General features: G+C 36.0%; 1 protein-coding gene across 20 annotated transcripts in view; it reads left to right on the top strand.

Moving 5' to 3' along the window:
* Rad51b (RAD51 paralog B) overlaps positions 1–17,584 on the top strand; it is a 701,675-nt gene that overhangs the window by 178,609 nt on the left and 505,482 nt on the right. The window contains exons 8-9 of one of the 20 annotated variants that reach the window (XM_013521913.1): positions 10,183–10,262; positions 12,033–12,150. The exons of 18 other annotated variants lie outside the window; for them this stretch is intronic. In XM_013521913.1, the coding sequence (XP_013377367.1) occupies positions 10,183–10,262; positions 12,033–12,075 (123 nt within the window). In that variant the 3' untranslated portion in view covers positions 12,076–12,150. Of the gene's footprint in view, positions 1–10,182; positions 10,263–12,032; positions 12,155–17,584 lie in introns of those variants that run through there. One more of the 20 variants, XM_013521914.1, reaches the window with a different exon arrangement.

Raw genomic sequence — 17,584 nt, 5'->3', positions numbered from 1 at the left:
ATTGGGTGACCGTCAGAAGCGGTATTCACTGTGTTTTTGATCAAGCCTTGTAAAAACACTCATAATCCCTGCATAATATTCAGCATATGATTATGCTACTTTTTATTTCATGAGCCTACTTTTGAAATGTAGGTTGTTGTATATCTATCTATATACTAAATAGATATAAATGAGAATTTAGAAATTTTATATGTACACATATACATATATAGAGTAGATATGCTAATGGAATCTTTACTGCAGAGATTGAATATGTTTTTCATGCTTATATATATATATTTTTTTGTAACCCAGGGTTTTGTGGGACAATAGAAAGGGGTCAACTTACTAGTTTTCAAAACAAAGAAAAAAACACTTTTGAGGTATGCGGCATTTTTAGGTATAAATGGTACAGAAACCCTTAGGCAAATTGCTCATAATAACCAAATTACAGACTCCAATTTTGTTGAATGTGAGAGAAACGTCTGGTTTCTCTTCATCTCACTTTGCTTCAGCCTGTAGGGTAATTAGGACATTAACAATCACATCTTAAGAAAATAGTTTAAAAGTAGCACTTTGACATCTGGAGCATTCTGGGCCAGTAATCTCTCACAATTACTTCTTAGGTTTACCTTGAGTAATATCAAAGTGTGATTTTTCAGCTTCTGTTTTCAATCAACAATAGTAATAAGAACTAGTATTTAGTGTATGTAACATATACCATGTGTCAGACATTGTGTAGTGTATCTGAGATGGAACAAATACATTTTTTTCCTCATGAGGAAACTTACCCTCAAGAGTATTTCACCACCTTGCCAAGTCATTGAGTGAGGGTGCAGACCCCTGGAGTTGGTCTCCTTGCCTTTAACTGTAATTCTTTCCCTTCTGTGTTTTCTTCCTCTTATTCCTGATTCTTATCATCTCTCATCATTTCTAGATCGTTTTACTCATTTCTTTCTAGGTATCTTCCTTGTCTTTGTCTTACTTCCGTGAGTTCCTGTTATATAGGCTGATGTACACGTCTGGTATGTAATGTAAGTGTTTAGGCTGATAGATTATTCACAATATGTATATCATACAGATGCAGACAGGAGCCCATTTTTTATGATGAACATTTTAGAATTGAAGACATGATATTATTTTATCGTTAAATACTTTCTTGTATGTTTCCTGAAAACAAGGACAGTTTTTTTTTCCTTGCAGGGCTAAGAATCAAGTTTGAGCCCACTAGGCAAGTACCTTGCAACTGAGCTACATCCCTATCCCTAAGACTTTTAGAAAACCATGATGCAATTATTTATAATCAGGAAATTAACATTGATAATACAGATAGTCCTCAACTTACAAAGCTGCATTTTAAGATCTTTAACTTATGATGGTGTAAAAGTGATATCATGGAAACTATAGTTTAACTCTTCCATTTTGAACTGAACTAGCAATATGCAATATGATTTTCTTCCTTGAGGTGGGCGGCAGTGATGTACGGAAGCTCCCGTTTGGCTACATGATCCCACATGTTAACAGCTGATGCTGTACACTCGTACAGTGTACTGTGTTGCTGTAATGACTGGTAGGTTAGATGTAGTAAATGTGTTTTCACCTGAGAATATTTTCAATTTAGGATGGTTTATCAGCACACCATACCATCATAAGTCAAGGAGCAGTTATAATACCATTAAATATCTCTAGATCTTACTCAGATTTTCCAATTTTCCCCCTAACAGTCTTTAAAAGTTAAAATTCACTGATCATGTACTGCATTTATTTACCATGCCTCTTACTCTTCTTTAATTTGAAACAATTATTAGATATACTTTGTCTTGTACATCATTGACATTTTTGGTAAGCATGGGCCTGTTATTTCAAAAGGCTTTTAATTTTGGTTTTATCTAATGACGCTGATTAGATTTGGGTTATGTGCTTTATCAGTAGTAGCACAGAAATGCTGTTTTCTCCTTATCCACCAAGAGTTCACTAGTAATTCCAACTGTAATTCAGCACCTCAGTTTTCATTTCCTTATTTCTTCTTTCTAGTTTTTAACTTCTTCAATAGTGAAAAGCCTGATTCCATTATCCTCAATATTTATTTATTTACTCAGTCCTACAATTTAAAAAAAAAAAAGCATTTTCAAGATGGGTAACCTATGCATGTTGGAAAAAAAATCCTACTAACTAATATTCAGTATTTGCCGTATTTTGGTTTTTAGCCTTTTCATGGTCCATTCACTTTCATCAGCCTCATTTTTAGTGCAACAAAAATTCCCCTTTTCAGCTCTCCGAGTGATGCCTCCCCCACTTTCTCTTTCTTATCTCTTGGCAGAGATAGGGGGGCGGAACACGGTGGGGGTGGGGTATTGTGTTGCTCTGCCTGATCATCTTTTCTGGCATCAGCACATCTCCAAGAGCTTACTTTGTCATGTTCTGATCTGCGAGGAGGCCTCTTCGATCTCTGTCATCTTTTAGATCTCATCTAGCTCATGTTGATTATCTTTCTTCTAATGATGGTCAACTTGATGGTCATCACAATGACTTGAATCTTTCCAGCTCAGAGATTCCTCAGCTGTCATCTTTATCCTTAGGTCTTTTAAAGCAGTCTCACTATCCCCATCTCTATCACTGTCCCTTTTTTTTGTTTTTTTTTGTCTGGTACCAGGAATCGAACTTACAACCTCGTGCTTGCCAGGCAGGCACTGTGCTGCTGAGCTAAACCCCCAGCCCCTTCACTGTCCCTTTCTTATTCAGGGTCCCTGTCATCCTCCTCATGATCTTGATCGTCTCTACCCCTTTCTTTATCTCTATCCCGTTCCTGTTCTGCTCAATGTATTGATTATTGAGATGTACCCCAGCTGTCTTCTGTGGCCTTTTCCTTCTATTTCCATTCACATGACTTAACAAATGATCTCCAGGGACCAGGTCTTGAGACATTGCCTCATCTGGGACTCTACTCTCTTGACCACATGTGGATGATTATTGGTTTTTATAAAAAGGCCTTTAAGGAGAAAATGTCATAGTACTTTTCAGTGGTCCTTGGATTTCTTAAAAACAGAATTGCCTTTCATGGTTTCTAGAATGTATTTATAAAATGCAAACTAATGAATGTCTTTCAAATGCCAATTGCTACCTTTTAAACCTACACTTATAGCTATGATGAAGTAGAATTATATTGAATTCTCTGATAACTGTTACAGATGAGTTTATATGTAAGAGATAGTATTTGAAAATGAGATTAAAAACCTTGGCAGTCTTAGATTTTTATATAACATGTGTAATCAACTATTTAAAAATAACAACATGAAAATATTGCTCATGTCAAGATTTTACATCTCATAAATGTTACAGGTTTTTTTTGTCATTCACTTGAAAAGCTGTTGGTTGCTATATTTTTTTCTTTTCCTCCTGATTGTAAAAATCAGTTATACAATTGTGATAACAATAAAGAAAAATTTAAATGATAATCAAAATCTGTCTTCTTATCAAGTTAAAGTTCTCTGTTCCCTTTTGCTTCTTGTCAAACAACTTGCTTTTTAGTGGCGTCTTTCTTTTTTATTTTTATAAGCTCTTTGAATTGATGAGAGAATATGTGCAAAGTTGGCGCAGAACTGAACACATTTATGACTAGTGTCTGATATTCAGCTTTAAGGTTTTATTAGAACGTGTTTGCAGAGCATAATGTTCACATGCCTGGAGTAGAGCTGATACACGGACACAGCACAGCTTCATTCCTTTCTTCATCCTCTCCCTCCCTCTCTTGATCCCCTTCCCATTCGAGAAAAGTCTGTCTCCCTTCTTCCTATTATCTGTCTTCTGTTTTGCTCTTTATTTATAATTTGGTTTTCTCATACGAGAAAAATGATGCAATATTTAAGCCTGTGTGTTTGATTTATTTCACTTAACATTTTAGGTCTCAAGATGGATCTATTTTCCTGCAAATGACTTGTTTATCTTTCTTTATGGCAGAGTAGTACTCCGTTGTGTGTAAATACTACATTTTCTTCGTCCCTTCCTTTGCTGATGGACATATAGGCTGCTTCCAAAATTTAGCTGTTATGAATTGTGCTGCTGTAAACATGGGTGTGCATGTGTTACTGTAATATGATATGATTTCTTTGCAAGCAAATACTTGGTTTGGGTAGAATGAATTTTGAGGAATATAATCTGTTTCTGACTTGTGTCCTTGGTCTTTCCACTAGAGGGCATCCATAGGAGGAGAAAACATCCATTTCATCTATTGTCTTCCAGTTTAATTACAAGAGTAGGCAGTGTATTTTGTTTCTTTTTTTTTCCTCAAGTCTTTGTGCCATGACATTTCCAGTCCCCTAGTTCCTGTCCAGATACTGTTACCAGTCTCAGGACTCTGCTTCCAAAGATAAACTGTCACAAATAAGTATGTGTGTGCATCTATTTTTTTTTTTTACAGTTACTTGTGTTTAATAAATACTCTTTTGCATCTTGCTTTTTTCACTTGCTAACTCATATAGAATTGTGTGTATATGGTATTATTTCTTTAAACATTATTGGTGAACATTTAGGCATTTTGGCAGTTAGTACTGTTGTATGTATATTTTTAAAAATTCTTAGTGTCTTTATATGAGATTATCTGTGACATGAAATCAGAGAGATAGAAGTTATAATCAAGGAACTGCTTGTATTTTAAATTTTGACAGATGCAATAAAAATTACCACCCACATGGTTGAACCAATTTATACTTCTATGAAGTATAAATTTTCCCACACTTGCTATCTGATAATATTTCTAATGCAGGCATTTTATTTCATACAACAGAGACAAAATACAACACTCAGTGGAAAGCACTTCTTTCTATCTCTTTTGGATTACTCATGGCCAGTATCCTCTTTTAGCAAACCCAGACCCCCAAATCAGACATATTTTCTCCTTATTTTTGTTCTCTGTATCATTGCCCATGATCCCAATTTGATTCTACCTGTGCATTTAGCACCTCTTTTTTTTGGTACCGGGAATTGAACTCAGGACCTTGCACTTGCCAAGCAGGGGCTTGTGCCGCTGAGCTATATCCTCAGCCCTAGCCCTCTTTTCTGTCTATCCATTTCCACTGCCACAGTCCTAACTTTAGCCCGTCTAACATTTCCTGGGTATTAGAAAGCCAACTAATCTTTCATTTAAAAAAATCCTGTCTACTGCAAATTCTTCTCCAAAGTGATTTTTTTCTCTTTCTTTCTTATCCACCCCCTCCTTTTGTCCTGGACATTGAACCCAGGGCCTCATGCATGCTATACAGGAGCTCTTCCGCTGAGCTACATTCCCCATCCCGAAGCTCAGACTTTTACATTACTGTGAAGACCTGATGGCATGGTCTTATCCTTCCTATTTTATTTCCCAGTGCTCTTTCTCATGTCTACTTTTTCATATATGTGTAGCTATAGTTATTCTGGATTTGTCATCAATTCTTGAGCAACTCTCCATTTTCTGGCTCACGTCCTTTTGCTTTTGCTGTTTATTTCATCTGCCTGTGAATGCTCTCTTCTTTATTTCTGCCATGTGAAATTCTATCCATTCTTTAAAGCCCATGTCATAGGAAGCCTCTTCTATGACACTCTGTTTCCTAGCCAAAAGCAGTCTTTTCTATGTACTACAGAACTTATTTTCATATATTAATATTACAAATATTCTGCTATATATTCAGTTGTACGTATCTTTTTTCTCTCAGGAGATAAAAACACTTTCAGAGCAGGGGCACTATCCTATTCCATTTTAAGTTATTTTCTATCCTAGATATCCTATATGTTTTTAGTAAACTGCATAGACATTGAAATAAGCATTTTTACTACATAGTGATTTTAGAGTTTTCCTCCTCTTTATGGCTTTCAGATGCTTGAAAAGGCTTAAGAATTTTGTACATAGAAGAATACCTAAATTAAAGCTTGAGACATCTTGCAGAGTTAGTAACAGAAAAGCAGCCTGACTCCAGAGGAAGGACAAGTCTTGGAAGTCATGCAGACATAGAGAGAATCCCAGTGCCTCAACTACTTTTTAGTGTTGAGCACTAGAGTATTAAGACATACACATAAAAAATAGAGTATTAAGACAGTGTTATATAAATATCATCCCTGTGCTTTCATCTTTAAAATGAGATAATTAGAGTGGGTCAGTGTTTTTTAACCTGTTTCTGTCACAGAGCACATAACAGCTTGTATTAGTTCATTTTCTGTTAAAAATACCTGAGGTGAAATACTTTGTAAAGAGGAGATGTTTATTTAGTTCAGAGTTTTAGAGACTGAAAGTCCAAGGTCAGCTGACCCCATCAGTTTGGCCTCTGCTGCCTTCCAACAGCGTCACACCTAGGCAGATGGAATCATGGTGGGAGCACGTGTGAGGAGAGGTCACATGGTTTGACAGCAAGACAGGGAGTGGGGTGGAGCCGGTCTAGCTCTTTTAGAACAGTCCTCTTGCAGAGATTCAACAAGGATCCCATGAGAACTAATTAGGCCCCAGGCAACAATTTAATCCCTTATGAGCGTAGCATGCCCTTGGATTTGCTGGGCTCCACCTTTTAAAGCTTCTACTACCACTACACCCAGCACTAAATCTCTAGTATGTGAATGCTTGGAGGAAACACTCAAACCATGTGCAAAACATAGCACAGGTTGTATGTATGAACATGTTCCCATGGACATATTTAGATTTTGTTAGAAGACAAAATAATTAGAGTGCTTAAGGTGTTGCCAGTTATAGCAACACCTAACCTCTTCCTTCTTTTTTCCTCCTCTCTTTTCAAAAATTTTTATTTTTATTAGTACCTGTTTATATAATGATTGTGGGGAGTCAGTACATATATATAGAACACATCGAAATTCTTTTTCATCCACTTCCCATTCCCTCCCTCCCCACTCCTATCTCTTGGTTATCTTCCCTTTTGCAAAAGATCTCCCTGATTCCTATTATCTATCTTTTATTTATTTATTTATTTATTTATTTTTTGATTTTTTTCTCTGGTACCGGGAACCAAACTCACGACCTTGCGCTTGCCAGGCAGGCGCTTTGCCTATCTTTTATTTTGTGCCTTAATTTATTTATATTATGGATTTGTCACATAAGAGAAGCCATCAGATATTTAAGCATATGTGTCTGATTTATTTGACTGAACATTATGGTCTCAAGGAGCATCCATTTATTTATGAATACCTCTTCTTTATGGCAGAGTGTTAATCTATTGTGTATAAGTACCACATTTTCCTTATGCATTCATCTGTTGATGGGCATATAGGCTATTTCCAAGATTTAGCAATGATTTTATAAATTGTGCTGTTAGAATCATGGATATGCATGTGTCATTGTAATATGATGACTCTTTGGGAAGATACCTAGAAGGAGAATAGCTGGATCAAATGGAATTTCTAATTTTAGTTTTTTGAGGATTATCCATACTGTTTTCCTTAGTGGTGGTACTAGTTTACAGCCCCATCAATGGTATAGTAGGTTTCCTTTTTCTCTGAAGCCTTGCTAGCATTTGTTATTATTTGATTTTTCGAGGATAAGCATTCTTTCTGAAATAAGATGGTATTTCAGTGTTGTTTTGACATGCGTATATCTAATGGCCAGCAACGTTGAATATTTCTATCATCTATTTTTTGGCCATTTGTACATCTGCTGAGAAGTATCTCTTCATTTTGGTTGCTCATTTTTTTTTGATTGAGTCTTTTATTTTGGAAGCTATACTCGAGGTATTAGTCCTCTGTCCAAGGAACAGCTGGCAAAAATGTTTCCACATTCTGTGGGTTATCTCTTTACTTTGTTGGTTGTTTCCTTTGATGTCCAGAAGCTTTTTAATTTAATTAATTCTGTTTGTTGATTCTCAGCATGCTATTTCCTGTGCAACCAGCGTTTTGTTCAGAAAGTTCTTGGCTACACCAATGTCTTTAAAGCATTTTTCCTATTTCATCTTCCAGCAGATTAAGGGTTTCGGTTTTAACAGTTAGACCCATTTTGAACTATTTTGAATTTTGATTTTAGGTTAGTACACCTAGATATATAGGTCTAGACTCAATCTTCTGCATGTGGATGTCCAATTTCCCGTACCATATATTCTGGATACAACTGCTAATATTTTTTTCGTCTATTATCTGTATTATTATTTTCTTGATGGTTTGTTTTGAAGAGGAACAGGTTGTAATTTTGTTCAAGTCCAACTTACCAATGTTTTTATGGCCAAGTGCATCTTCTGTCCTAAGAACTCCTGTCTTTCTCAAGTGTTGCACAGATTTTCTCCCATGTTTTACTCTAGAACAACTTATTTTTTTTAAATCATGAGGTTTATCTTTCAGTTTCGAATAACAATAAATTGGAAGTAATGTTGACTTACATATTTTGGGATAAGGAGACTATAATAGAAAGTCATTTCTGGAAATGCCTTTTGTTCCACGATCTACCATTCAATTTGGAGCTTATCTTCTCCTAGGTAGGGAGCGTGTGTTGTTCTTCTCTATTCCTCGTTGGTCTTGGCTCAGGACTAGGTATGTCAGTAGACACTTGCAAATGTTTGAACAAATCTTATTTTTTTCTTTACCTTTTGTACTAATTTGAGATGTTTTTGTACAGTGAAGGAAGCCAATGGATTTGGGAAAAGAAGTTGTGACAAAGGGGTGGGGACAGGGATGCCAGTCTTCTCCGGGCCTGCCTGGAGTTGGAAGTCAGGGTTCCACCCAAAAGGCTCCTTGAGAAGTGACAGCGCTTTGCTGCCCTGCAGTGTGCTCTCCCCTTCAGTTATGCTGCCCTGCCTGTGTCGTCCCTGCTCAGAGTTTCTCATTTCACAACCCAGGTTTCCCAGAGTTTGTCACCCCTCATGCATTCTAGATGTGTGTAATATCTAGTACAATTGGGGTATAGTGTTATTCTTTGCTAGTAAATACCAGTATGTGATACGAGAGCCTTTCAACGACTAGAATATTGTATTCCTTGTGTTTTAGGCCTCAAATACTCTTAAAGTTAGTTTCTTTCATTATCTGTTTCAGAAATTGAAGCACTATTTAAATTCTCAGAATTTTAACACTTTGATCTTTTTCCTTCTACTTTCTTTTTCTCTTTAGTTTATATTTTACCTCTCTAGTGAATTCTTACTTTGCCTATAGTATTTTCTTCTCTTTCTTTTCCTCCTCCTCCTTCTCTTCCTTCCCCTCCTCCCCCTACTCTTCCTTCTCCTCCTCCTCCTTCTCTTCATCTTCCTTCTTCTCTTCCTCTTTCTCTTCCTTCTCCTCCTCCTTCTCTTTTCTCTCCTCCTCCTCCTTTTCCTTCTCCTCCTCCTCCTTCCCCTCCTTCTCCTTCTCTTCCTCCTCCTCCTTCTCTTCATTCTCCTTCTCCTTCTCCTTTCCTTCCTCCTCCTTCTCTTCTTTCTCCCCTTCCTCCTTCTCCTTCCCCCTGCACCCCATCCTCCTCCTTATTGGAGATTGAATTCAAGGCCTTTACACTAAGCTACATCCCCAACCCCTTTTTAGTTTTTTATTTTGAGACAGGATCTCACTAAGTTGCTAAGTTTCCCAAGTGGGTTTGAACTCGTGATGCTCTTGCCTCAGTCTCTTAGAGTGCTGTACACCACACCTGGCTGTCTATAGTGTTATAAGAGTAAAGTGATACTCACTTCGTTTTGGTTGCTACATGAAAGTGTCTGAGATTCCCTACAACCTCATATCAGCCTTGGCTCTGATTATATTTGACAGTTTTGAGCACATATATTTTTAAAAATAGGTATTTTATCTGAATCAAACTTTTCTTACGTAGCACCTGTAGCACTAAAAAAGAACTAGAAAAAATATTGATATTTTTCTTTAGAAGAAAAGAACTTCCTGCCAAATGTTAACAGAAATATTATGTGATCAATAAAAATGACAACTATCATGGATTTTAAAAGGCACCTTTAAAATACAGTTTTTATTTTTGTTTTGTTTAAAGATAATGCCTCACACTATGTGTGATATGGGCACTGTCATAGGCCTTTGGTTTAAAGTACAGAATAGTACAACTTTCTTGGAATGTAACAGTGTTACAATACTAGGAGCTTTAAAATTAACCAAGCGCTGCTTTTGACCTCATAATTGTTATAAGGAAATATATCTTACATAATCATACTTGGATATAAATATTTATATGCCAGTATGTTTATTCCAGTACCATGTTCAAATTTTTATCTTCCTCTAAAGGCCAAGCAGTTAAAACTTGATTTTTCTGTTCAGGAAGAAATTATCAAGACTTGTTTCTTGGGAAAGGGATTCCAGACTGGGAGAAAGTATGAACTAACAAACCCACTTGAAGTGTATGTATAATATTTTACATTTGTTGAAACACCTGGGAAGAAAAATGACTTGTCTCACGTTGTTCCTTGAACAAGCTTCGATTCATTTCTGTTATTTAGTACCCAAAAGTGAAAATTTTCTTTAAGGATATGAGATATAGGACCTCTCAGAATTCAAGGAAAAGTCAGACAGGCCTCATAAAAGAGGCCGAGACAGTTGCAACAGCTGTGAGAAACTCAGCTGAATCTTGAGTGTTCTGCCTTTGATTTTATGTGCCTGTAGGTTCAAATTCTCAGATGAGACACTGTAATTTACTTAGTTTGAGTCATGAGTCTACCTTTGTTTCCATTAGCTTTGGCCAAGGAGTAAGGATCACATAGCAACAACAAACTTGAAATGGAGGTAGGGGTGGGCTCTCTTCTAGACCGTGATCAGTAGTTCTAAGAGGAGAGGTAGAATACATCATGGGTGAGATACCCCCAAATTACTATATTTCCAAAACTGTCCATGGCAGAAGTAGGGCTAGGGTTTAAGCTATTTGTGTTTTAAACTACTCATATGTATTTTATAACTGTTATATGTAAGGCACCATGCAAGGGGAAGGGCAATACAAGACATGGTTCCTCTTCCCCAGGGCATTTATTATAATTACTTTGTCTGGTAAACTGTTCATTTTTAATAAGACACCCTGCTTAGATTTATCTTCAGGAGGCCTAATCTCCTGATTATGTAGTAAGGCTCTATATAAACTTTTAAAAAAATTTCAAGTTGAATATTAAAGGCATTTATTTGTTTTTAAAAAATTATACACATGTAGTGATTGATAGGCCAATCCTAAAAGACTCATAAGTTCAGACTGCAAGAAACAAACAAAAACTCTAATTGTCTGTCTCCAAAGAAAAATATGAATTATATATCTTATATTGCTAGGAATATATTCCATTGACATGTGTGCTTACATTGTATTTACTTGTACCTAACATGGAAAATAAACATTTTAAGTGTTTTTGAGCTATGAATATGTCATATATGTAACATACATAATGTGCAGGTATTACATGCAGTATGATGATTATGTAATCTAATCCTCATCTTTTCCATTATTTTAAAAATGGGTATTTATTTCAGTTGAATGGCTAAGCATTTTGAAAAATTATTTCTGTATTTAAGCTGCACTTTATTTTGCATACTTTTAAGATATTAGTTTGGACTGGGGATTTAGCTCAGTGGATTTAGCTCTTTGTCTAGCATGTGTGAGACCCTGGGTTTATTCACCAGTAACGCACACATACACACATATATCATATCTTGCTTACGTTCACCTTTTATTTCTACCAGTGCAGCAGTTTATCAATAGAAGGCTGTAAAGTAAAAATAATACGACATATATTTTAGGCCCTAAGCCCTTCACCTTCTTTTTCTCCCCAAATAGGGGCAAAGAAGGTTGTCTAGGTGTAGTGTCATGTTAAAACCTTGTAAAGATAATTAGTACGTGGATGACTTAGCAAATTGCTTGAATATTTCCTAAGAAACCAACTTTAGCTGTGATAGGAGAAACACCTGAGTTTGACTTGAGTAGATCATTGTCTTTATAAAGACTTTATTTAACTATATCATAACCTATTTAAAATCCTGAATTTGTTTAAATAACTCTAACATTCCATGTTGCAAAGAATTTAATATACTATACTTTCTCTTTTTTTGAATTGCTCTGATTTTAGAAACTAACCAGCTTTGCTAAGGATACTTCTCAGAGACTACTGTTTCAAAATAATGCTTTTCTTTTTTAGAGCCTCTTGCATATTTCAGTTGTTTCCCATTGTTCACATATAATAATTGTCCACTGGACTGGACTGATATTGAGGAAAGAGCACTTCAGACATATGTTTAATCCAAGGTTCTACAGGTAAATTTTGACCCATTTTCTCTTCGCTTTCATATAGTCTTGGCAAATTGTACTTAAATTGTGGTCAATATATGCTTGAAAACTTAGGGGCTGGGGATTTAGCTCAGCGGCAAAAGCGCCTGCCTGGCAAGCGCAAGGTCGTGAGTTCGGTTCCCGGTACCGGAGAAAAACCAAAAAAAAAAAAGAAAACTCCTTCTACTGATTTGCATAATATGTGTGGCCATTTAAACAAGTATACACCAAACTTACAGAGATCTTAAGTTCTTCTGGACAGCAATATTGAGCATTTACTTTTTCCTAAACTGCTGTTTGAGAAAGCAGAGGGTACCACGATAGTGTTTTCCTTTGTTATTCATTGTAATATATAGTATTACTAATCATATAAGTAAAAATGTAGAATTAGAATGAACCTGAAAATCTCAATGCAATCTAAATCTTTTTGTTGATTTTACTTTATTGTACCCAGTGATATCTGAATATTTAATCAAAGTACATTGAAAACATAAAAAGGCAAAAGGATAATTTTTTTGTTTTTCTCAGTGTACATGGTATTATTTGAAACCAATTTCATTCATCCCCACCTGTTTGCAAAAAGATTTAAGATGGCTTGTGTGTCTTCTGTACTCACTCTCATGCATTCCCTTTCCCTATCATACAAAAGTCCTGTAAGTCAAGATTGTCTTTCCCCCTTTATGCTACTTCTACTTGCCTAAAGCTATATCCTGGTTCATGAAAGCTACAATTGTTTACTACCTGGTAGAAGGTAATAGGTATTAGGTAGGTCAGAAATTTCCTGAAGAACAGGTCAGAACAGCTACTGGGGGTTATTCTGTGAGAGAGAGACGAAAGAACACAGAGTGACAGTAAGAGACTTATCCTTAGTGTTCATACTCAGTCCTTCCGCTGGGAAACCTGCAGCTTTTTCATGTTGTCTTTCTGTGCTTCATACCTCAATTTTTCCATTTGCAAAATGCAAATAGAAACAGTTGGTTTCCAGTTAACTTCATGGGAAACCTAAGGATGAATGGGCTAGTGTTTCCTCCCCAGATGTATCAACTTAATCTTATTTGTTTATTTTCTGTCTATACTTCTGATTCCATAATGTCCAATTGTATAAATATATTCCATTCTTTTATTTACATTCTTTTCCTTCTCTGGGATTTTTCAAAAATCAAAGCATGTTAATCACATTTTATAATGCACTTCAGTACCCAAGATACTCTTGAAATATGGGCAAATGTTTGAATAGCTACATTTGTTTGAGTGTCTGTCAAGCCCAGGCCCTAGGCCATCAAGAGTATAGTAAGAGGAGTGTCTTTAGTCTGAAATGCAGATTCATTTGAAGGTGAATGTTTCAGCCTTTTCTGAAAGCACCTTTGGTCTACTCAGATGCCCTTTTTCTTTTAACCTAAAGGATCAGGGGTGAAATAATGGCATGACCGATGGTTGAGTTTTGTCCATGCAGGGTTGTGTTCAAGAGCATTAACAGGAAAGTCTGACTACTCACATGAAAAACAGACATTCTATCACAGTCTTCAGCGTGTATGTGCGTAGTCTGCCGGATACTTGTTGAAAATTGAATAGCTTCGTAGTCAATATCTGATGTCATTATCAATTTTAGACAATTAACAGTTACATTTTAGCCAAAGAAAGCAAGAGCATATTGAAAAAACCAAACTACTCATTGATAGAATCCACCAAAGGTCAGATCCAAAGTAATGGCTAACAATGAATAAGGCTGTGTAAAATCCCAGGCTCTGACCTGCTTTATAGAGTCCAAGGCGAACAAGTACTTAAAAGTCCCGCATTTTGTAGCATAGCCTGAAAGAAATTATCTTATCCTGGATGATTTTGAAGTGAGTAGTTAAGGATTATAAATCTCTATCACATTGATATGGTTCTCATAAAATTTTGAAATGTTTGTCTCCTAGTGAGGTACCTAAAGCATGTAATGGTTTTTGAGTGCTGAAGTGTCTTCCATTGAGCTTAGGTATGGGTTGTGATAATTGAAAGTGAGTTGTTTATTTTTATCTTTGGCTACTCAGAAGGTAGCCAAAGATAAAAATGCTTTTTTGAGCTTCCTCTTAGTATGTACAAGTAAGACTGTGTGGTCCTGGCCCAGAGGGCCATCCTCAACTTCCCTTTAGCTGTAGCTACAGGACGTGTGTCCGGGTTACACAATCACAACAGTGAATTATATAATTGTTGTTTATTTTTTTTTTTTTTTTTTTTGGTTTTTCTCCGGTACTGGGAACCGAACTCACGACCTTGCGCTTGCCAGGCAGGCGCTTTGCCGCTGAGCTAAATCCCCAGCCCCTATAATTGTTGTTTAAAAGGAAAAGAGCTAGGGCAGAATCTTAAGGGACTTAAGTTTGGATCTACTTGTGTCAAAGATTTATCTTTATTTATATATTCTAATTTACATATAATAAACACACTGACTTATAAAGGAGAAAATTATTTCAGAAATCTGTTTCAGGCTGTTCTGAGAATTGTGGTGACATTTGAATAACCTCTGAAAAGAAATCATAATTCCTTTTGGGAGGATTAGAGGCTAATGATAAACGAATGAATCAGGCAAAAAACATTGTAAAATTGTTCTCTTCTTTCAGAAGAAGGGAAAATAAATTCCGTTAGTGATCACTAATTAAGCTTTAATACTGCCTGTTTTTCATTGCAAGTATTGCACTGATTTGAAGATAGAGTTATTGAGGGGAAAGCTACCATCAGGGTTTTTAGAAGTTAATTACTGTCTTATTAGAAGCTGCTATTGCCAAAGTATGTAGAGGTATTTTGACCTATATATGACTAGAACTTACTGATTTATAAAGCAGTAAATAACTTTCGTCTAGTGAACAGTTGTGAAGTATTGGGCAAACACTTAAATTTTTAATTTGTTTATATTTTATTTGGAAATATATTCTCCACTTCAAAATTTCAGAGGTATAAAACAGCATATAGAATTTTTTTGTCTACTCTGTTCCCCAGTCTACTGTTTAGTTTCTTAAAGGCAGCTCTAATTATTAGTTTCTTTTATTCTTCTCATAAATATTATATGCATATGGAAGATATATAGTAAAAGTTTAATACATTTATATGTATATATTTATGTAAATAAGTAGATAAAATAAATTTCTTTCTTTTTTTTTTTTAAAGAGTAAAGAAGGACAACATAGCAATAGGGGGATTCACCGAATTACAGACAAAGTGGAAGGACATTACCAATGGTTGTTATTTTACCTATTGGTATCTTCAAGATAGTTTCTCAGGAAAACAAATAGACTAATAATAGTGAGTTACAGACAAAAATGGCAGGAAATTATCAATGGTTGTTGTACTATATCTTGGTTTCTCCAAAGTGGTCTCTAGGGAAAACAAATAGAGCTATATATGAGTGATCAATCAAATAATCATTGACTATTCTCAATGGTTGTTGTTGAAAACACATAGTAACAAACATACGTTCATTTACAAAATAGCATAGGGACAATATAAGCATTACAGAGTTATGGACAGATTGGTAGGAAATCATCAGTGACTGCTGCAATACATGTTGGCATCCTCAAAGTGGCTTACAAATTTCTTCTTTCACACAACTGCTTGCTTACAATATATACTACTCTATACCTTGCTTATTTTTACTCAGTAATATATTGTTATTGTCACTTAGTGTTATATCTTAGAAATCATTCCATGCTATTACATAAAATGCTTCTTGTTCCTTCTTGTGGCCTCTGGCATCTGTTGCATGGATGGACTGCAACTTTTTTCAACCAGGCCCCGACTGGTAGACATTTTTGTTGTTGCCAATCTTTTACTTCCACTATAATGATTAATATTTTCTGTTCAGTTTTGGCTTTTAAATTAATTTCCTAGCTTTTTAAAAGGGCCTACATATTAGTACCATCATAAAAATGATACATTTATTCTGTTTTGATACATACGAGGTGTTTGCATGTGCACATCTGGGCCCATGTACACGGTGCTGGACTGGTTACTTTAGTCTCTTTCCTCAAGGTAATTACCTGAGGGAAAGCCTGTTTCTTAGAGTCTTTATGCAGTAGAAATGCTGGGTGTGGCTTTTTTTAGAAACCTGGAATTCTAACTACTAACCTGTAATTTTGATTTCTCTGACATGTCCTGTAGTTCAGTTAGAAGAGACAACTTTTATTTCGTGAGACTTGAAGTGTGTAAATGGAAATCTATCCTTAATAAATTTGTACTAGCAAAATGGGAACCATCTAAGATCTTACAGTGAGCTGAATACAAATTATCAAAACAGTTTTAGTCTTGACTTCAGGCTTGTATGTATTTATTATTTTAGCCTACGTCAGATAATTCACAGTTCATTGTCCTGAATAGACAATTAAATAGGGCTACTGTGGCAGTGTCTTGTTTTTGAACTACATACCTGGGGATCACTGATATTTTGAACTTGATAATTACTTGCTGTGTGGAGCCGTTCTGAATACTGTTGGGTATTAAGGAGCATCCTGGGCTTCTACCTCCTAGATGCCAGTGGCAACCATCCCTGGGGTGCACAGTCATGTCTACTTGAGATAACTGTTTCCGACATACATGATAGTCTACTACTGGGGTTTAAATGTGGGTCCTGTGATCTGGCGCATCCCAGCAGCAAAAAGGCATAATTGTTAGAGCAATATTTTATTTCCTGAGATGACTGCTCAATTTTAGGGGGAGTTTTCAAGAAACTTTACTGCTAGCTCTTGGACTCTGGTTGGTTGGTTGATTGATTGATTTATTATTTCATTGATTAATTCAGCAAAACAATATTGAGCCCCGGCTATGTACCAGGCTTGGTGCTTGTGTGTGATTCTTACGGGTGTACGTGAAAAATTGGTGGAACTAATGGACAGTAAATCTGCAGTTAAGAAGTCATTGGCTATAATATTGGTGAGCCATGATGGTTGCCTGTGTTTGGATAATGACAGTGGGATGAAAATGTGTGAGAAATTTTATGCAGAGATATTTAGAAGGTGACAACATTAAAATACGGTTGTTGGTGATTGAGAGAGGAGTCAAATATAATTTCTAGGTTTCTAGCTTAGTAAATGGATAAATAGTGGTAGCATTCATTAACATGAGGATGAGAAGAAAAAGAACAGCCTTTTTGGGGGCAATAGGGTAGAAAATTGATTTCAGCTTTTCACATAGTTCAGTTGGGGGTGCCTTTGAGATGTCCACAATGATGAGTTAGACACTAAACTAGGAAAGTGCAGGAGTTATGTCTGTTTTGTTCTTGATTTCATCCCCTGTTCCTTGGACAGTGTCTACGTTTCTGGGTGTGGAGAGAGCTTTAGGCTGAATGTGTAGATTTGGTATTCTTTGAGATTTATTGTTTAAAATCAGCAAGCAGACAAAATTGTCCAGGGAGAGTACATAAAGAAAAGAGGGGGACTGTGGTAGCAACACTTT

The sequence above is a fragment of the Chinchilla lanigera genome, unplaced genomic scaffold (genome assembly GCF_000276665.1).
Source record: "Chinchilla lanigera isolate Chin_1 unplaced genomic scaffold, ChiLan1.0 scaffold00065, whole genome shotgun sequence".
NCBI lineage: Eukaryota > Metazoa > Chordata > Mammalia > Rodentia > Chinchillidae > Chinchilla > Chinchilla lanigera.
Note: the sequence above shows the minus strand (reverse complement) of the source record. Positions and strands in the feature narration are given on the sequence as shown.